The 19266-nt window shown below is 40.6% G+C and overlaps 1 protein-coding gene across 1 annotated transcript; it reads left to right on the top strand.

Annotated features, from left to right (window-relative positions):
* The first annotated feature begins 5020 nt into the window (after nt 1-5020).
* On the top strand, nt 5021-18900 carry dhtkd1 (dehydrogenase E1 and transketolase domain containing 1). The gene is made up of 17 exons (XM_037767760.1): nt 5021-5192; nt 5337-5489; nt 5848-6059; nt 6858-7052; nt 7232-7501; nt 8810-8981; nt 9142-9340; nt 10515-10827; nt 10916-11000; nt 12110-12249; nt 12335-12485; nt 12583-12689; nt 13202-13366; nt 13459-13541; nt 13766-13932; nt 18049-18134; nt 18241-18900. Exons 1-17 carry the CDS (start codon nt 5021-5023, stop codon nt 18340-18342), a joined length of 2772 nt encoding a protein of 923 aa, XP_037623688.1. The 3' UTR covers nt 18343-18900.
* The last annotated feature ends 366 nt before the right edge of the window (nt 18901-19266 follow it).

Raw genomic sequence — 19266 nt, 5'->3', positions numbered from 1 at the left:
TGTTCACATTTTGTAGGTTATTGACCTGCTTCATCAACATGAGACTGTTATTGCCCAGAGTGCCCCTCTACAGCACTTTGGTAATGTTTTCTTTATCTGTATGTGGAGAGATTGAGAGCTTTAGCAGCGTAGTAATATCAGTTTAACATGGTGTAATAAAGGTATTTCTATTGGGACAGAGAGCCTCACCTACCTCACCCTTTAACCAAGACACAACATGATGATGGTGTGAGTGGAGAAACTGGCATCTCCGGTTCTTTTACTTTACAGTTTCCTCTGTTGAAATTGACATAAAATAGTAGCTTTTATCTAGAATATTCTTTTATTTTGGGCAACTGATATGAAAACCTGATATTTACCAGGTGTAGGATACTTGCTCTGCTTTCAAACACAATTGTACCAATAAAATGGATCCAGAAGTGGCAGCCAGCCAGAATGTGAAAAACATTTTTAATAATATGAATATCTTTAGGTTGAATTGCCCACATGGGAACACGATGACGTCGCTTCCGTGATTTCAATTATCAAAACACACATTTGGAAGTAATTTGGATGTAATCAGAGATCACCTTGCGCGTTAATTTATTGTATGTTGTGTTGAAACAGGACGTTTGGGCAAGAAAACTTTACTCAAAAGTGTGAACCAAAGACCAACATTTATAACGTGGAAACTGAGAACCAAATGTTTGATTTCATCATGAAAATAATATATTTTAGAAAGTAAATCTGCAGTTGGTGTACAGCTCTGTCTCTAAGCACAGTTCGCAGACTGTGTCTTCAAATAGCAGTATAATGGTATTAGTATTTATCAATATTTGGTATTAAAAAAATTTGCAAAAATGTTATTAATCATTTTCCTCAACAGGTTTACCTCTTCAGCGTCTCATATTACAACAACTTGACAAATAAATCTACCTGATCCCCCAAGTTAAGACTTAAATATGGCTTCTGAAAGCAATATAAAGTAACTTTATAAATGCTTCATTTGGCTTACCTCTTCCTTCTACTAGGAAATGCTGTGAAATACCCTAAAAGTATACCAGAAAATAGAGAAGACGTGTTGTCTCAGTCTACTATACAACTTTGGTTTTAAATCCTGACATTATGTGGAAGCATTAAAAGATATCAGGGCCTTTTGGGTCAATATCAGGGTAAAAATAAACGGCACAGTGTTTCTGTGTAAACATCACAGGAAAACTATACAATACATTTACAGTATGGGTAAATCCCAGTATGACAATGAAGTTACTATAAATTACAAAATATGAATAGTGGGTTGATGCTGTTCTCAGGAAACAGGAACAAAGCTCATCTTGTATCACAGGCACATTATAGCAGCCCAAGGCTAATTCAGATTGTTTCCTCTTTTATATACTTCTATATAAACAAATTAATGACTTTCTTTTAAATTCCACGTTGAAAGGAAAAACAATTGTTTTAACATGTTTTTTTAGCTCAGAAATAAGCACTGAAAGTGTCTTAATAAGATTGTTTGCCAACACAAGCCTTCTGAACATCTTAATGCACCGTGACATAAACTCTCCCAGTCTCAACACAATTCCTCCAAAAGATATTCCCTCATTTGGGTTTTTGATGTTGGTGGTGGAAAGCTGACTAGCACATTGCTCCAAAAATCTTTCATAAGTGTTAAATTGGTTTGAGATCTGGTGAATGTGAAGGACACAGCATATGATAAGATAAGATAAGATAAGATATTCTTTTATTAGTCCCGCAGTGGGGAAATTTGCAGTGTAAAGCAGTAAAGGGGATAGTGCAAAAAACAAGATGCATCAGCTAACACAGTAAAAAGAGCTAAACAAAGTGTAACAAAATATGAACCATCCATAAAAAGAGGAGCAGAATATACAGTATTGACAATAAACAGACAAAATTGCACAGTATGAATTACACCTGAGTAATAATAATGATAATGATATTGCACAGTCATTATACAGTAAAATTAAGTTATTGTCAGTTTTTGGTGTGTAAGTGTAAGTGATCTACTAGGAGCAATTTTGGTTGTGGAGTCTGACAGCTGTGCTTCACATCATTTTACTCATTTTAATTCGTCCCTTGTAGATAGATAGATAGATAGATAGATAGATAGATAGATAGATAGATAGTAACTTTATTAATCCCGAGGGAAATTCAAGTTTCCAGCATCACAGTTCCATTGTGCAAAACATGTTAGTAAAAAGGCAGTAAAAAAGTTAGTAGTGCAAAGTACAAAAAAGATATACCAGATATAAAAATACAAGAAGATGAAGAAAACTGTTAAAACTGAATATAGTGCAGGGTAACAGCTGTGATACAGGACTATTAAAAAAGTGAATATAGTGCAGAAGAGACTGTTAAAAGTGAGTATAGTGCATTATTATCTGTCCTGCAGACCGTATTCCTTTGTCCCCCCTCCTCCCCCCAGAGAGGTGTTGTATGCTATTTGAAAGAATTTTAGAGCAATATATAACTAGAAAAAAAGCAATATAGAAACATAGAAAAGGGTCAATTTCTTCACACTTGAAATCCCACTTTTCCAAATTTCAAATGTGGACTCTGGAATTTCCCTTGACACTTTTTTTTAGTTCAGAAAAAGGCACTGAAAGTGTCTCAGTAAGATTTTTTGCCAACATAAGCCTTCTGAACATTTTAATGCACCGTGACATAAACTCTCCAAGTCTCAGCACAATTCCTCCAAAAGTGTATTCCCTCATCTGGGTTTTTGATGATGGTGGTGGAAAGCTGACTAGCACATTGCTCCAAAAATCTTTCTTAAAGGTCCCATATTGTAAAAAGTGAGATTTTCATGTGTTTTATATTTTAAAGCAGGTTTAAGTGCGATATAAATACTGTTAAACTATCAAAACGCTCAATATACGGAGAAATACACACAGCTCGTATTCAGAAATTGCGCGTTTGAAACAAGCCGTTAGGATTTCTGTCCATTTGTGATGTCACAAATAGACGATATTTAGACCATTACACGGTTTTAAACATAAACATTCTAAATGTGTCCCAGTTTATTTCCTGTTGCAGTGTATGTAAATAACATCAGCTGACAGGGAGTAAACATGGACCCAAACTGTTGCCTAGCAGCGCAATTCTGTTGCAATTCCGTTGAAATGCACTAAAACGGAGCGTGTCAGACAGAGGGTAAATACAGGTATGTTCAGGCAGACAGTACGAGGAAAATAAAGTTTTTTTTTAACATTACAGCATGTAAACATGTTCTAGTAGAAACACAAAATACAAGTAAGAACCTGAAAATGAGTACGATATTGGACCTTTAAATGTTAAATTGGTTTGAGATCTGGTGAATGTGAAGGCCACAGCATATGCTTCACATCATTTTACTCACTTTAATTCGTCCCCTGTATGCTATTTAAAAGAATTTTTAGAGCGATGAATAACTAGATAAAGCAATATAGAAACATAGAAAAGGGTCAATTTCTTAACACACTTGAAATCCCACTTTTCCAAATTTCAAATGTGGACTCTGGAATTTCCAAGGAGCACATGAACGCACCACTATCTTGTTCACTTGACACTTGTTGCGCTACGTCACGGGGGCTTACTTCAAGTCCTTTGGAATTGTTCGGAATTTCTTAAACTAGCCAAAACCCAACATGTATTATCACGTACAACAAATACAAACCATGTGTTTTAAATAAATAAATGAGACAAAAGTATCCTCAAGTATACTCAAATATGTCCTCGTGCTTTGAGTTGTGAAACGAGTACGTGAAGCTTCAGCCAATAGGCTTCAGATGCGGCATCTCCTCCCACAACACCCCCCTCAGTCTCTCTCTCTCTCTACCGGCACTGGTGATGGGAATTCCGGCTCTTTTTAGTGAGCCAAATCATTTGGCTCAGCTCACCAAGAAGAGCCGGCTCTTTCGGCTCCCAAACGGCTCTTCATTTTATAATTTAGCCAAATTTAGCGCTGTTTTGACCTCCAATTAGTATGTGTGCACATATATCACTTAAATTATTCAATATAATTATAGTAAACCTTATAATTTCCAGAATACCGTAATTTTACATGCTGCTTCGTTTCCAACTGTCACTCATCTTGTCTGCCATTCGCGCACCGCACTTCTCACTCCTTACTCTCTTTCTCTCCTCCTCTTCCTTCTGCTCTGTACCTGTAGACCGTCAGCGAGCCGCGACCCCCCCCCAAACCTCTTGATGGTATGATCCTTGTCTGTCATCACCTGATTGGTCGCACGGACATCATTAACACAACATTCAGTCACAGTCAGTGCATGGAGTGCCCGTGGCGCGGAGAAGATCATCCTATCATTCTGCCTTGAATTAATTAAAAAACGTAAAAAAAAACGGCTCTCGGACGGGAGCCGGCTCTTATTGTTTGTGTCCACAGGGGCGTTTTTTATCGCGAAGGGACGCGACGCTTCCAAACATTGGACGCTTGGTGGGCTGTCACTAGACACAGTCTGTCCCCACCTGATTGGACGAACGCTTTCACGCCGCGGGCTGCTACTCCTAGCTTTCAAACCGGAAACAGTATGGAGGCTCGTTTGGAAATTTTTTTCTTTTATTTCACGAAAATAGTTCACCGAAATGTGTTTCTGAAAACATTTGAGGCCAGTTGCTAAATCTGTCTTTATTTTCGATCGACAACTTTTATTTTAAAAGATTCTCGTGAGTTTCGAGAGGCGGCGAGTCGCGTCGGACTCCCCGTGATTTGCATAAAGTAGACTAGACCTCAACTTTATACAAATTAGGAGCGGGCGTCGTGACGCTATGTTTCTCGAATCTCGACGCCACGCTACCAGAATGCATTGCGTGGCTGCTTACATAGACAATGAATGGGAAGCGTGGAAAGCACGGAGCCTGTGGACACGTACCATCAGTCACAGTAAAAAAACGACTCTCGTAAAAGAGCCGGCTCAAAAAACCGGCTCGTTCGTGACCGACACATCACTACCTGGCAGTATGGCCGCCGTCCAGTAGCCGTTGGTGTGTGACGATATAAAGTTAACTAGTTTTACACGTTAAAACAATGTCGGCCGTACTTTTCCTGAAAAAGTCGGTGAGCAGACTTCCACCGAGTGTCGCTCGGCAGGTGGTCGGCTGCTGTTATCACACAGAGAGAGGAGTTTACGGTTACCGACCCAAACAGACCGAGGACCAGCACCAGTTACAGAGAGACCGAAGAGCAGCGCTCAACCAAGGTCAGTATGGGGTTCATTAGCTACATGGTGGTCTTGTTGCTAGGAGCTACAGTTGCTATTAGCTACAGTTGCTATTACCTACAGTTGCTATAACACCCAGTGGCTGACATTGAAGTGTGTTTTGGGGGTCTGTTTGTGTTGCAGATCATGGTCTGGCCCGTCTGGTGGAGGCATACAGAGCACATGGACACAAGGCTGCTAAAATCAACCCCTTACTGCCCGAACAGCCTGTTGTTGACAGCGTCCCGGAGATAGACACGCTGGCTGGCACCATCACAGGACTACTCAACACCTCAGGTACATGATGACAGCTGCTTACATCCACAGGTGGAGACTCACAGAGAGCATGAAGAAGAAGTAACATCTCCTCCTTCTAAACATGTTTTATTACTTTGTATACATGCAACAATATGTAATCTTATCATTTTTATTCACATATTCTCATGCATTGCAGGATAAACGCTGATAATGGTTCACTGAAGTTGTATTGAGATCCTTAAATCAAGTAAAGACAGTGGTGCTCTCAGTCCTGAGGAGTAAAACAGGAAAATTAACAACCATGAATGTTGAAAACACCAAAATTAAGCTTTCCTCTGTTCACTCGTCACTCATCAGAGTCAAAACCTCACTTGTCGGGTTAAATGTGCTTCTGCAGGTCTTCCACATTTTGGCAAAGCGGAGGCTTCAGTGGAAGAGGTTCAGGCCTACCTGGAAGGAGCCTACTGTGGCCACCTGTCAGTGGAGACCAGCCAGCTGAGCAGCATGGAGGAGAGGGAGTGGTTCGCCAACCGCTTTGAGGAACTCAAGAAGAAGAGTTTCTCCACCGAGGAGAGGAGGCAGATGGCCAAGATCATGCTGGAGTCTCAGGTAGGTCCAAGAAGAAAATGTACTGCATTATTTGCCACATCTTATTACCAGTGGTGTAGTGCTCGTTGATGAGGTGAGTGTAATACTAGGTAGATGGATAGTAGCTGATAGGTGGGTATACTGTAAACCGCCAGCAAAAGAATTGGTTATACTCCTTATACCTGTGTATACCCTCCACTACACCACTTCCTATCAGGTTTTGTATGGTAATGTCTACGGCTGTCCTCGACCAAAGAAAGTCTTAGTCGATTAAGACTCATGATTTTATCGACTAATTGACAGATCTGTAAAACTGAGTTTCTCCACAAAGGATCACACAAAAGATTAATAAGATTAAAGCAAATAACAATAATAAGCAATTAAGAAGTAAAATATTTAATTAGAAAGTTGGCCAATTAGTTTTGAAATGCTTTAAAAGCAAGATATTATTAAACCTTTTAACCTTCGTTTCATTATATTTGACTCCTTTCTATACAGGGATTGTATAAAGGTGATAAAGTATGTCCATGAATATGAGGCATGAGTTTACAGTTACTTACAATTCCTTGCTTACATCGAGGAGTTTTGTCACAGAATCTTTTGTTTGTATGCCCTCTGGCGTTTCAGAGAACGCTGCAAAGAAAAATGCGTCGAGCATAAACAACTTTTGTGCATGCTTGTAACTCGCGCGCCATCTCTGTGGATGCCCACGCCACGGTGCCTTGTGCGAGTATAAACAAAACTAAAGAGGGGGCAGCCCTAGTAATGTTGTGTATTTTGAACTCATCTGTTTCCTCACTTTTCTCTCACTATCTGTAGGAATTTGACCACTTTCTGGCCACAAAGTTTGCAACTGTGAAACGTTATGGAGGAGAAGGAGCAGAGAGCATGATGGGGTTCTTCTACGAGCTCTTCCACCATTCGGCCCACAGCGGCGTCACCGACATTGTCATCGGCATGCCGCACAGAGGCCGACTCAACCTCCTGACAGGCCTGCTGAAGTTCCCACCAGAGGTTAATTAGACAGCCACATTTAATGAGACATGCACACTTTCAAATTATCCGTGACCTGGTGAGATTAGATTGTTTATTTTGCACGACTGTAATCAGCAGCACAAGTAAACAGTAAGTCACAGCCAGCTGCCAGAGGGTAAACAAGAGTAACATCAGACAACACAAATGTTTCTCTCCAGCTCATGTTCCGTAAGATGCGCGGCCTCAGCGAGTTCCCCGAGAATTCGCCCGCCATCGGTGACGTCCTCTCCCACCTCACCTCCTCAGTGGAGTTGGATTTCGGCGCTGCACACCCTATTCATGTGACCATGCTGCCCAACCCGTCTCACCTGGAGGCCATCAACCCCGTGGCTCAGGGCAAAACCAGAGCCAGGCAGCAGCTCAGGCACGAAGGAGACTATTCACCCGAAGAGAACGCCCAGCCGGGGGACCAAGTCACCTGTCTGCAGGTACACAACAACTAATACACACATCAAGCAGCCAAGAGGTTCAAGTTTACAAGAAGAGGAAGAGCAACTTAATGCTTTTATAACTTTATTTGATAGTGATGATGGAGAGACTGGCAGGAAACATCTGGAGAGACAGGAAGCTAGAATCCAATGAGGGGAGGATGTGGTGATATTATACATACCACTATAGTCTGAAATTTAAGGTGTAGTTCAGTTGTTTTGAAGCGGGGTTGTACGAGGTACTTATCCATAGTCAGTGACCTACAGTAGATGACGGTCTGCATGACACCAGTTTGGAGAAACGGACAGGAGTACCGACACAGGAGCAAACCAATACAGTGCTGTTGACGGGGCTGGCAGCAAAACGTATTTTAGCCACCTAAAAGAAAGGCCCACCTTTGAGGTGACAGTTGATTATTTTTCCTGATTAATCGATTAGTTGTTTGGTCTATAAAATGTCAGAAAAAGACCAAAAAAATTGTCAATCAGTGTTTCCCAAAGCCCAAGATGACGTCCTCAAATGTCTTGTTTTCTCCACAACTCAAAGATATTCGGTTTACTGTCATAGAGGAGTAAAGAAACCAGAAAATATTCACATTTAAGAAGCTGGAATCAGATAATTAAGACTTTTCTTTCTTAAAGAATTACTCAAACCCATTAATCGATTATTAAACTAGTTGGTGATTCATTTAATAGTCGACAGGGAATCGATAAATCATTGCAGCTCTACATTTTCCTATTTTTAAAGCATTACTTAAACATTTTTACAATTTTCTCATTAACCAACGCACTTACTAGAATAAAGAAAATTTGGCACATTCCCTGATCTCTATCACTATGTGTATTTTGATGCAAATTCAGGTCCAGATGACACATATTTGAGTATTTTCTGTTATTATAAAAGATGTTAAGGATTGTGCAGCCTTGGCAGAGGTATACACTTTCTCATGTAAAAGGATGTGTTCATAATTTTTCAAGTCTGTCTCAAAACCATTGTCAGGTGCCCATATGAACACAAATCTTATCAGATGTTACATCTGATAAGTAACATCTGATAAGTAACATCTGATAAGTGGCTTAGACAGAATTGGCAGTCAAAAACAGCACTGGCATTTATGTACTAGATCCACTGAGAAACAAAGTGTCCACAGCCACTCAAATAATAGACATCTGAATGTTTTCTTTTGTTTTCTTCTCTCTGGATCCCAGGTTCATACTCTGCACTCTTGGCCTTGTTAAAGGAGTCATTATATAACCGTCCTGCAGTGTTACCAAACTTTCAAGTGAATGTCTGTTCTTTTCTCACAGGTCCATGGTGATGGCTCTTTCCCTGGCCAAGGGATCGTTCCAGAAACTTTGACCCTTTCAAACCTCCCTCACTACAGAGTCGGTGGGAGCATCCACCTCATTGTGAACAACCAAGTGGGTTACACCACTCCATCCGAGAGAGGGAGATCCTCTATGTACTGTAGTGATGTCGGTCAGTGAAACATCAAAATAATTAAATATTTGCTACTTTCTTATCAAGCATAGATACCTTCTCAATTTGTGTGTGTAAGAGATTTGTTTTCAAAATATTACTGGACACTGGTCATGTGTCCTGTTACAATCTAAAACTAATGCTCACATTTGTTCCACAGGTAAGATGGTGAACTGTGCTGTGATCCACGTAAACGGCGATGATGCGGAGGAGGTGCTGCGGGCCACTCGGCTGGCTGTGGAGTACCAGCGGCTTTTCAGGAAAGACGTCATCCTGGACCTCATCTGCTACCGTCAGTGGGGCCACAACGAGATGGATGAGCCTTTCTTCACCAACCCGGCCATGTACAAGATCATTCGGTCAGTTCAATTTAGAGACATTACTTTCTTTAAGAGGTTGTAGTGGGCTCTGTTTTAAAGCTAGAGTGAAGATATTGGTGTCTTATGAAACTAGACAACCTAAGGCATTCATTGGTACCATGTCATGCTTGGGGGGTTAAATAATACTCCAAAGTTAGGCAAAATTTTGGCAATAGAAAAACTGGAATGGCCGTTTTCAAAGGGGTTCCTTGACCTTTGACCTCAAGATATGTGAATGAAAATGGGTTCTATGGGTACCCACGAGTCTCCCCTTTACAGTGTGATGATGTTAGTCACAATAGTAGACATTTCATTATAGTGAGACAATTTTTTTTAAACTTGACCTCACTGTATAAAATGACCTGTGGTGACCTCTAGGATAATCACAGCCTCATGAAAATGTACAGCCACAAACTAGAGACCTAGAGCATTCAGAGGATGAGCTTTCCTAGGTAGATTGACAATAAGGGGGTTTCTGAGCAGTTTACACAACAGAAGGGCTCGCCATCCTATAGCCGAAAAGTACAATTCTTTCAGAAATCTCCAAATGTCAAAAGTTTTTTTAAACCAAATCACAGCATGGCTTTTTCCATGGTGTTCCTCAAGGTCCTGTTGTCTTAATGTCGTATTTTGGAGGGATTACTGATAATTTGTTTCATCAATTCTCGAGTGGTAAAAAAATTGTTAAATTTAGCACCGAATCTGTGTAACAAATGGTATCAACCCAGAAATTACTGCAACAACTTGTGAGACATAATAGAGCATGGGAATAGCCATCACATCATAATGTTCTAAGCCCTTATACACTCTAAACTAGAGCTGCTCAATCATGGCAAAAAGTTTAATCACAATTATTTTGGTCAATTTTGAGATCACGATTATTTAACACGATTGCTCATTGACTTTGCAAACATCATGCATTTAGAAAGAACATGTTGTGGCCTACATTTCAAAGTTAAATGGATCAATTTGGTGCACACTGAGAGCAAAATTAAGAGGCTAGATCTATGAAGAACTTTGTGCTCTTGTAAATACTGTTGTGTTCTAGGAAACAATTTAACCATAAACACTGTATAGATGGCTGTATAGATATGGTGATGACATGGCAAAAAAAGGTCACATCCATAAAGCGTGGTAATGAAACAGACATAGTCACACTGTTGCATCCTCACAGATCCCGTAAGAGCGTCCCTGACTCCTACTCAGACCAGCTGATCTCTGAGGGTCTGATGACCGCCGTCGAGCGCGATGAGATCAAGACCAAACACTACGCCATGCTCAACGACAAGCTGTCTAACATGACCCTGTACAGCCCTCCACCCACCAACCTGCAGGGCCGCTGGGGGGATCTGGTCGAACCCCAGGCCAGAGTTACCACCTGGGACACGGGCGTCCCCGTTCCCCTGATGCAGTTTGTGGGAGCCAAATCAGTGGACATCCCTGAGGAAATACAGCTGCACAGCCACCTCAGGAAAACCCATGCACAGGTACACCCATCGTCTCTATCTTTTCTACTGGATTGTCTTTTGTTGACTTGGCAGCAGCTAGATGATGTTTTTTTCTTCATGAACTCAGGCTCGGTTGACCAAGTTGGAAGAAGGGACCAAACTGGACTGGTCCACGGCGGAGGCCTTGGCTTTTGGCTCTCTCCTCTCCCAAGGTCAGTGTTTCAGCAGAAAATACAACAGATCAAATATTCAGGGTTCCTACGCAGTATGGAATTTGATTTTAGTCATTTCCAGGTCTGGATAAGTATGGGGAAAAGAAGAGCGGATGGAAAAATATTAGTTTCTCCAGACTATTGTCCCTATTCTGTTTTCTAAAATATAAAATTCAGAATTTCTAAAAATGTATTGGATCATACAAGCGGAGTGTTTTTCACGGCGTTTGGAGCAGGTAGCTAGCTCAGCCAAAATACTTACTACTGTGTGAGGGCATGCAGGCCAGAGTGAGCTTGATGTCGTCGAAAGCAAGGCAAGAAATATGGCGTGTGATGCAAAGTTAGTTCTCTTTTCTAGTCCTATGGTGAGTTGTACATGAACATCCCTTCTGATACTGTAGGGGCTGAAGGTATACAGTTATTTACGTGACAAAAACTGAATAACATTGCACTGTTTTAGCATTGCAGCTTGAATAAGATGCTGTGCATTGAACTTGTCTGGGTTTGGTTTTAATTGATTTGTATGAGCTACAGTAACCAGCTACAGTATTCTGGCTATTATTTGGCAACATAACATAGGCTACATAGTCAGATAGTAGACAGTTGGATTTTAAAACCATTTATTTACATTAATAAATATCTAGCTATGTGTACTCAGATGTCAAATATGTATATAAGTCTGGAAATTTGTGTCTAGAAAAGTATGGAATTTTGAATCGGAAAATGTGTAAGAACCCCAAATATAATGCTGTGTTCACACTACGTTCGACACCGCGACATTCTTCAAGTCAATTTCAATGGAAGCCGGTGACATGAAGCTACAAACTGATGCCCGACACTTGTCGCTGCGTAACGCGCTACGAATAATGTTGCTCAACTTTTTTCAGCCTCAACCAATCATATGTTTTTTTCCACCAGTTCCCAGAGCTATTTAACGTCATAACTACGTCAACAAGCGCTTGAGCAACATTTCAACGGCGACTCACCGACAATGCAGCTGGCCATGCTCTCTGTTTTATTGCTTTTGTCGCTTATAGTGTGAACGTAGTATAAGTATCATCTCATTGTTTTGATGTCAAGAAATGGATTTCCAATTATTGTTGTTGCAGGCTTTAATATTCGAATCAGCGGACAGGACGTTGGAAGAGGCACGTTCAGTCAGCGACACGCCATGGTGGTGTGTCAAGACACTAACGATATGTACATCCCTCTGAACCACATCAGCCCTCAGCAGACCGGTTTCATGGAGGTAAAATCCTTAGAAACCAGATTAAAATATAATTTGTCACAATTTCCTCCTTCCTGTTTGGTATTGTGATGTCTTTGTTTTTCAGGTGTGTAACAGCCCGCTGTCTGAGGAGGCGGTGCTCGGGTTTGAATACGGTATGAGCATCGCACAGCCAAAGCTCCTTCCCATTTGGGAGGCTCAGTTTGGAGATTTCTTCAACGGAGCGCAGATCATCTTTGATACCTTCCTCACCGGAGGTAAACTTCTGGTGCAATCAACAGATTCACAATTCACACTCTCATTATCGTTATACAAAATCTTCACACATCAGATGTGAAACTGCTGTGTCCCCAGGTGAGGCCAAGTGGCTGCTACAGAGTGGGCTGGTGATCCTGCTGCCTCACGGCTACGATGGAGCCGGACCTGAACACTCATCCTGCCGTATGGAGCGCTTCCTGCAGGTCTGTGATGTAATCCATGTCAAACCAAGTTACCAGTTTTTGTGTAAATAATGTTCATATCAACATCCCAGTTGTAATTAGAGCTCAGAAAAGATATGTCAGCACTTAAGATTACGTTACTGCCTGGAAACCAAACAAACATGGATGCCTTAGGTCAGCCAAAGTCTGTCATTCAAGTTCATTAAATCTGAATTCAATGGATATGTGTCAACACACAGTAGTTCTTATCTTTCACACACACAACACTAACACCATTTTTTAAAAGGTCCCAGCCTGTCCCTCCCAGATTGCTGATTTCGAACTCTTCACAGGCCAACAGACATTTGCGTTTAGGAACATTTTTATTTTTCAAAGCACTGCTCTACCTCTGCTGTTATTTGTAAACTGGTTAACAGATTTAAGTTTGGATACTTCTTAACTGAATGTGTGTTTTCTACCAGCAGTTTTCTAGTTGGTTTGTGTTACACATTACCTGAATTGTAAATGATTGTTAACTCGTCTTCGTCTCTTAGATGTGTGACAGTAAAGAAGAGGGCGTGGACGGCGACACTATGAACATGGCCGTGGTCAACCCCACGACGTCGGCTCAGTACTTCCACCTGCTGAGGAGGCAGATGATCCGTAACTTCCGCAAACCTCTCATTGTGGTCGGACCCAAGATGCTGCTCAGATTTTCTGTAAGCACTAACATATAACATTTCCAATCCATTTCCTCCTTTTCACAGATATTTCCATACAAGTGGCTTAATGATGTGTGTTGTTTTCACAGGGGGCAGCGTCCAGTCTGGCTGAACTGGGACCAGGAACATCTTTCAGACCGGTGTTGGGTGATACATCAGTCTCCGCAGAAAGGTACAGAACATTTAATGATTGTAATTTATTCTGTAGTGTGTCCTCAATGTGGTGAAATAAATTTTAAGGAATAATTTAAATTGTAGGGCTTCAGATGTCATACATTTTTGTTTAAAACAAGTTTTTTCATCGTTTGTTTTGAATAGTCCTTTAATAAAAACCTGGCTAAACGTGGAAAAAGCATAACCTATACATTAAGCCCATTCTGTTGTTATTCCCTGCAGTGTCCAGAAGGTGGTGCTGTGCTCAGGGAAACATTACTACGCCCTCCTGAAACAGAGGGAGACGTCGGCAGCCAACCAGAACACAGCACTCGTCCGTGTGGAGGAGTTGTGTCCGTTCCCACTGGACGCTCTGCAGCAGGAGCTCAACAAATACTCCAACGCCAAAGGTACGTGTGGGGCCTCCGCCTTCACTGTTAGTAGACATACTGACTGTAGAAGTGCCATCACAACAACAGCTTGTTTGATTTCAGTCCAGTCATTGAGGAAAAGTTAATATCTGTATGTTTTGTGTAAGTTTTTGTTTGTGCTGCTGTATTACAAGCGAACCAGCTTTGTGAACAAATTAACACTTTCACAACACTGCTGCTGTTCCTCACCATACATTACCATTACAGGTGTTCATATATATTACGTAAAAACCAAAGAGGAAACGCAGTAGAGGGCAAATTAACAGCCACTACAATCCAGCCAAACTCTATCAATGGTTCCCAACCTTTTTCCTTAAAGGCCCCCTTTTCTATGATTGAGTAAACTGACTAAGTGACATATTTTATGGATATTTTATATTATATTCAATGCATAACAATACCAGTACAGAACAACTGATAAACTGTACAATTAACCCAAATAGTGAACGCAATAACTGCAGGAAGTTTGTCTAAAACAAGCAATTTGGATGAATTTTGAGCAGATTATTTCCTGTGAATATTGAATCACAGATGAGTTTTCTTGTTATTTTTAGGAATTTTTAATACAATTCTTTGTCTGTATTTTAGTATTTTTTTTTTAACAATTATTCATACATAATAGGCTTCTTTTTTTGACTAATTCAGTGTTTTCTTCTCCCTGACACTTGATCATTGTTCTATTAGCTCTTTGGTTGTTTTAACTGCGTACTTTTCTAACTCAGGACAAGGCTGTTTAGCAGAGAGGGAAGGCTCTGTGAATTTAAATTGTGTTCAGGTCTTCACCGTGCCCTTATCCTGTTTATATCTTAAATAATAATCCAAACTTTTAAAATAACATTAATTTAGTTTTTCTCAGAAATGAATGAAAAACAAAGATATAGGCCAACTGTATATTTTCTAAAAGGATCGTCAAAGCATCCCCGGGGATCGGGGTTGTAAAAAGGTTTACTTATGTCACGTAAATGTCATGATTTCTGCGGTATTTCCCTTTGCTACAATATGTAGTACTGCAGTCTTTGTGGTTGATGCACAAGAGGCAACACAAGTTTATTTATATAGTATGTTTCACACAGAGGCAATTCATAGTTCTTTACATCAAGCTTAAAATGCATTAAAACATTTAAAACTCAGTGGTAATGAAAATGAATAATTTAAAATGAAATGACACATAAAGACAAAATACTAGACAACATAATAAGTCTTATGTTACAGGTACAGGGCAGAAATAAAACCCCAAAATGTAATAAATAGCAAGTGCAAACTCAGATCTTCTGGAAGATTGTTCCAGATCATAATGTGGTGCAGAGAAACTAAAAGCTCTCCACAGTTTGTTTTAATCCTCTTAGCTTTATTTATTTAATCAGTTATTTATTTATGTAGTCTGGCCCACTAAAAATGTTACACTGAAAGGTTTTAGGTCTTGCTGAGACATACGTCCTTGTAATTGTGGTGTAAATGTTTTTTGGTTTCAATCTTCAGTGAAAATGATCCAAAATGACCTTTTGACCGTTTATTGACAACAGAAAGTAATTTAAGTTCTTATCATTGATTACTTTGGAGGAAAGTGATTTTTCTTCACTCTTGGGACCAGAGTCACTCGATGATACATTACAGCCATCTGAAATTTGAGTGTGTGGCAGAAAAACAATTACAAAAGCAGCTCTTCCAGTGAGTCACAGGAAGTTGAATGCCATTCAGCAGCAGTGTGCAGCAACTTCAATAGAAGTCTGACAGTCTTTTGTTAACGAGTCCTCAAAAAAACATTAGACAACTCACAAAGAATGCATCTGTCAAACAAAAATCTAAAGCATGAGCTTCACCAGACTGGTCTTCACTGCAGGGCTATTATGTTAAGTGTTTCTGTTATTTTGTCCACCCTCTGTAGCTGAATGAGCGACTGTGATTGCTTCATTTTTGTTATGCAAGACTTCCCGAGCACGAGGAACTGAAGGCATCAGTGTCAGCATCCTTCTCTTTACCCATAAATCTTTGCATTTGTGGGTTGTTAACTGTATTTACTGAAGATGATTTTTGCTCTTCAAACGAACTGCAACACGATTACAGCACATCAGAGGGGGAGGATGCAGTTTTGTCGAGGCCAATTCCTTTATATTTGCTGTACACTGAAAACATTTGGGTTTGACATCAAAAGATGAATATGAGACAAGAGATCAGGATTTCAGCTTCTATTTCCAGGTATTTACATCTAGACCTGTTAAACAACTTAGAAGATAGCATCTTTTGTTTGAACCCACACATTTTTCAAGTGAGCAAAATGATTGGAACATGTGACTGACAGGTGTTTTTTGTTGCCCAGGTGTGTCCTATTACATTGATTATTCAAACACTAAATAGCGCTGAATGTCTACTCTCAGTTTCAGCTTTGGGTTTTGCCTGTGCAGACTGCATTTATAGTTAAAAAGGTGTAACCAACATGAAGACCAGAGAGCTGTTTATGGGAGAAAAGCAAGCAATTTTGAAACTGAGAGAAGATGGAAAATCAATCGGAGCCATTGCACAAACATTGGCCATAGCCAGTTCAACCATTGGGAATGTCCTGAAGAAGAAAGAAACCACTGGTGTACTGAGCAACAGACGTTGAACTGGTAGACCAAGGAAAACATCAGCAGTTGATGACAGAAACATTGTGAGAGCTGTAAAGAAAAACCCTAAAACAACCGTCAGTGACATCACCAACAACCTCCGGAGGGCAGGAGTGAAGGTATCACAATCCACCGTTCGCAGAAGACTTCGGGAACAAAAGTACAGAGGCTACAGCAGAAGATGCAAACCACTCATTAGCAATAAGAAAAGGAAGTCTATGTTGGAATTTGCCAAAAAGTACAGAGACGAGGCTCAAAAGATGTGGGACAAAGTTTTATGGACTGATGAGACAAAGATTAACCTGATGTGATGGAAAGGCTAATGTGTGGAGAAAGAAAGGATCTGATCATGATTCCAAACACACAAGCTCATCTGTGAAACACGGTGGAGGTCATGTCATGACTTGGGCTTGCATGGCTTCTTCTGGGACGGGCTCATTGAGCTTCATTGATGATGTAACACATGATGGCAGCAACAAAATGAACTCAGAAGTCTACAGAAACATTTAGCAAAAAACACAGTGCCAAAACAACCAAGGAGTTCATCAGGGGGAAAGAAGTGGAAAGTTTTAGACTGGCCAAGTCAATCTCCAGACTTCAACCCTATTGAACATGCATTTTACCTGCTAAAGAGGAGACTGAAGGGAGAAACCCCACCGAAACAAACAACAACTGAAAGAGGCGGCGGTGAAAGCCTGGAAAAGCATCACAAGAGAAGAATGCAAAAGTTTGGTGACGTCAATGGTTTGCAGGATTGATGCAGTTATTGCAAGCAAAGGATTTGCAACTAAATATTAAGTATTATTCACTTTAATCTATTTTAAGTCCATCTGTTCCTATACTTTTGCTCACCTAAAAATTTGGTATTACGTTTACAAAAGGTGCTATCTTCTAAGTTTTTTAACAGATCTAGATGTCAATACCTGGAAATAGAAGCTGAAATCCTGATCTCTTGTCTCATATTCATCTTTTGATGTTAAACCCAAATGTTTTCAGTGTACAGCAAAAATAAAGGAATTGGCCTCGCTGTTCCAATAGGTTTAGAGGGGACTGTACATACTGTACATCAAATAGCGTCCAGGGGGCAACTTGGGGTTCAGTGTCTCGCTCAAGGACACTTCGACACAAAGACTTGAGGAACCATCAACCTTTTGATTAAAGGAGGACCCGCTCTACCTACTCAGCTACAGCCGCCCCCTTATTATTATTTATTATCACGTGAACTTTGACAGCATTGGTTATCACAAATGTCATTGTGATTCTGAGTTGTTTTTTTTTTCTTCTTCTGGAACAAAACCTTTAAGTTCAGGTTTCACTTCGGCTCTCTGTTTCGTTGTTCTCACCTCCCCGAAACTCACTGAAGCAAAACCAGTTTCAGTCTGAAAAAAATTCCCTAAACTACATGAACAAGTCACATGTTTGGTGAAAAAACACAGAGGAGTCATGTCCTCTTTTACTCTCAATGTAATTCTTTTTTAAACTTCCCCTACAGAGTTTATTTGGAGTCAGGAGGAGCCACAGAACATGGGTCCCTGGTCTTTTGTAGCTCCCAGGTTTGAGAAGCAGCTGGCCTGTAAGGTGAGCAGTGGTTCAAATAATATCATCCACGATTTGAAACCTATAATGGTTCTGAAATGAACTGTTGATATTACACATACTAGACCGTCTCTTCTGTCTGTCTCAGCTCCGGTTAGTGAGCCGACCTGCTCTGCCCGCCCCCGCTGTCGGTATCGGGATGCTCCATCACCAGCAGCAAGAGGCCATCCTCACCGCTACCTTCTCCTAAGCCTCAACAAGACTGGGAACCAGAATAGCCACTACATAAGCATCAGTACTAGACTACATACTGGTATCTGCTGTGGTCCTCCAAACCATCGTCGCTAAATGTGCACGGCAGATATACGGGACCTTTTTAGACGATGTGCGATTTAAAAGTTAAATTGGTTAATATATAGAAAAAATCAAAGAAAGTGTCGGAGAACAGTATTTGAAATTTTTTTAACTCTCATAGTCAAACAGGTTTTTAACTATTATGTTAATGGTTTGAATGAAATTCTTGTCTGCTTGTTTCTAAAGTTTTTACCCCTTTCCCTTATTTACTATGCCTGTATGTGTTCAGTGACGAGGCACTATGGTTAGAAAAAAGACAACTGCTAATGTGGTTCGGATCCGAAACGAGGCCTTAGAGACCATGTTTACGATGTGTCTGTTAGCTGACCATCGTAGCTGCAGCACTGGGATTGTATCTTACCTGTGTCAAATCGATACAAGCTCTTTTAAATGTCGCTTTTAAATGTGAAACTATGGCTGCGAATAGTCAAACAATTACGTCGTAATGTCTTTTCCCAACAACTTTTCCTTGACCTCGATGGAAAATGAGATGTCAAGAAAAGATGTGAAAGAGAATTCATAAGGACTTAGGAAAATACAGCCGCAATCTGACTGCACTTGCGGCAGATTCTGTTTGTGTTTGTTGTAAAGGTGCTGAATGCGACATTGGGGCATTTCTATTGCCTCCACACAGCTCTCAACATGGCGACGGCGGATCTGGCAGCTTGTAGCTAAGTTGCTAACAGCGCTAACAGTGATAACAAAGGAAACACTGCTGACAGAGCTACAAATGATAACCTGGGGGGTACTGGAGGGTGCGTGCTACGCTTCTGCAACGGCGCCATCGGTTTGGACGGCGTTATCAGCTGTAACCGCCGTA

This window comes from Sebastes umbrosus, chromosome 4 (genome assembly GCF_015220745.1).
Source record: "Sebastes umbrosus isolate fSebUmb1 chromosome 4, fSebUmb1.pri, whole genome shotgun sequence".
Taxonomy (NCBI): domain Eukaryota; kingdom Metazoa; phylum Chordata; class Actinopteri; order Perciformes; family Sebastidae; genus Sebastes; species Sebastes umbrosus.
The sequence above is the reverse complement of the archived record's forward strand: the minus strand, read 5'-3'. Positions and strand labels throughout refer to the sequence as shown.

Excerpts from the sequence above, each read along its gene's own strand:
- dhtkd1 (XM_037767760.1), top strand. The coding sequence starts at position 5,021 with ATGTCGGCCGTACTTTTCCTGAAAAAGTCGGTGAGCAGACTTCCACCG. Across the intron at positions 13,542-13,765 it reads ACATCAGTCTCCGCAGAAAG|TGTCCAGAAGGTGGTGCTGT; the intron begins GTACAGAACATT and ends TATTCCCTGCAG. Across the intron at positions 13,933-18,048 it reads CAAATACTCCAACGCCAAAG|AGTTTATTTGGAGTCAGGAG; the intron begins GTACGTGTGGGG and ends CTTCCCCTACAG.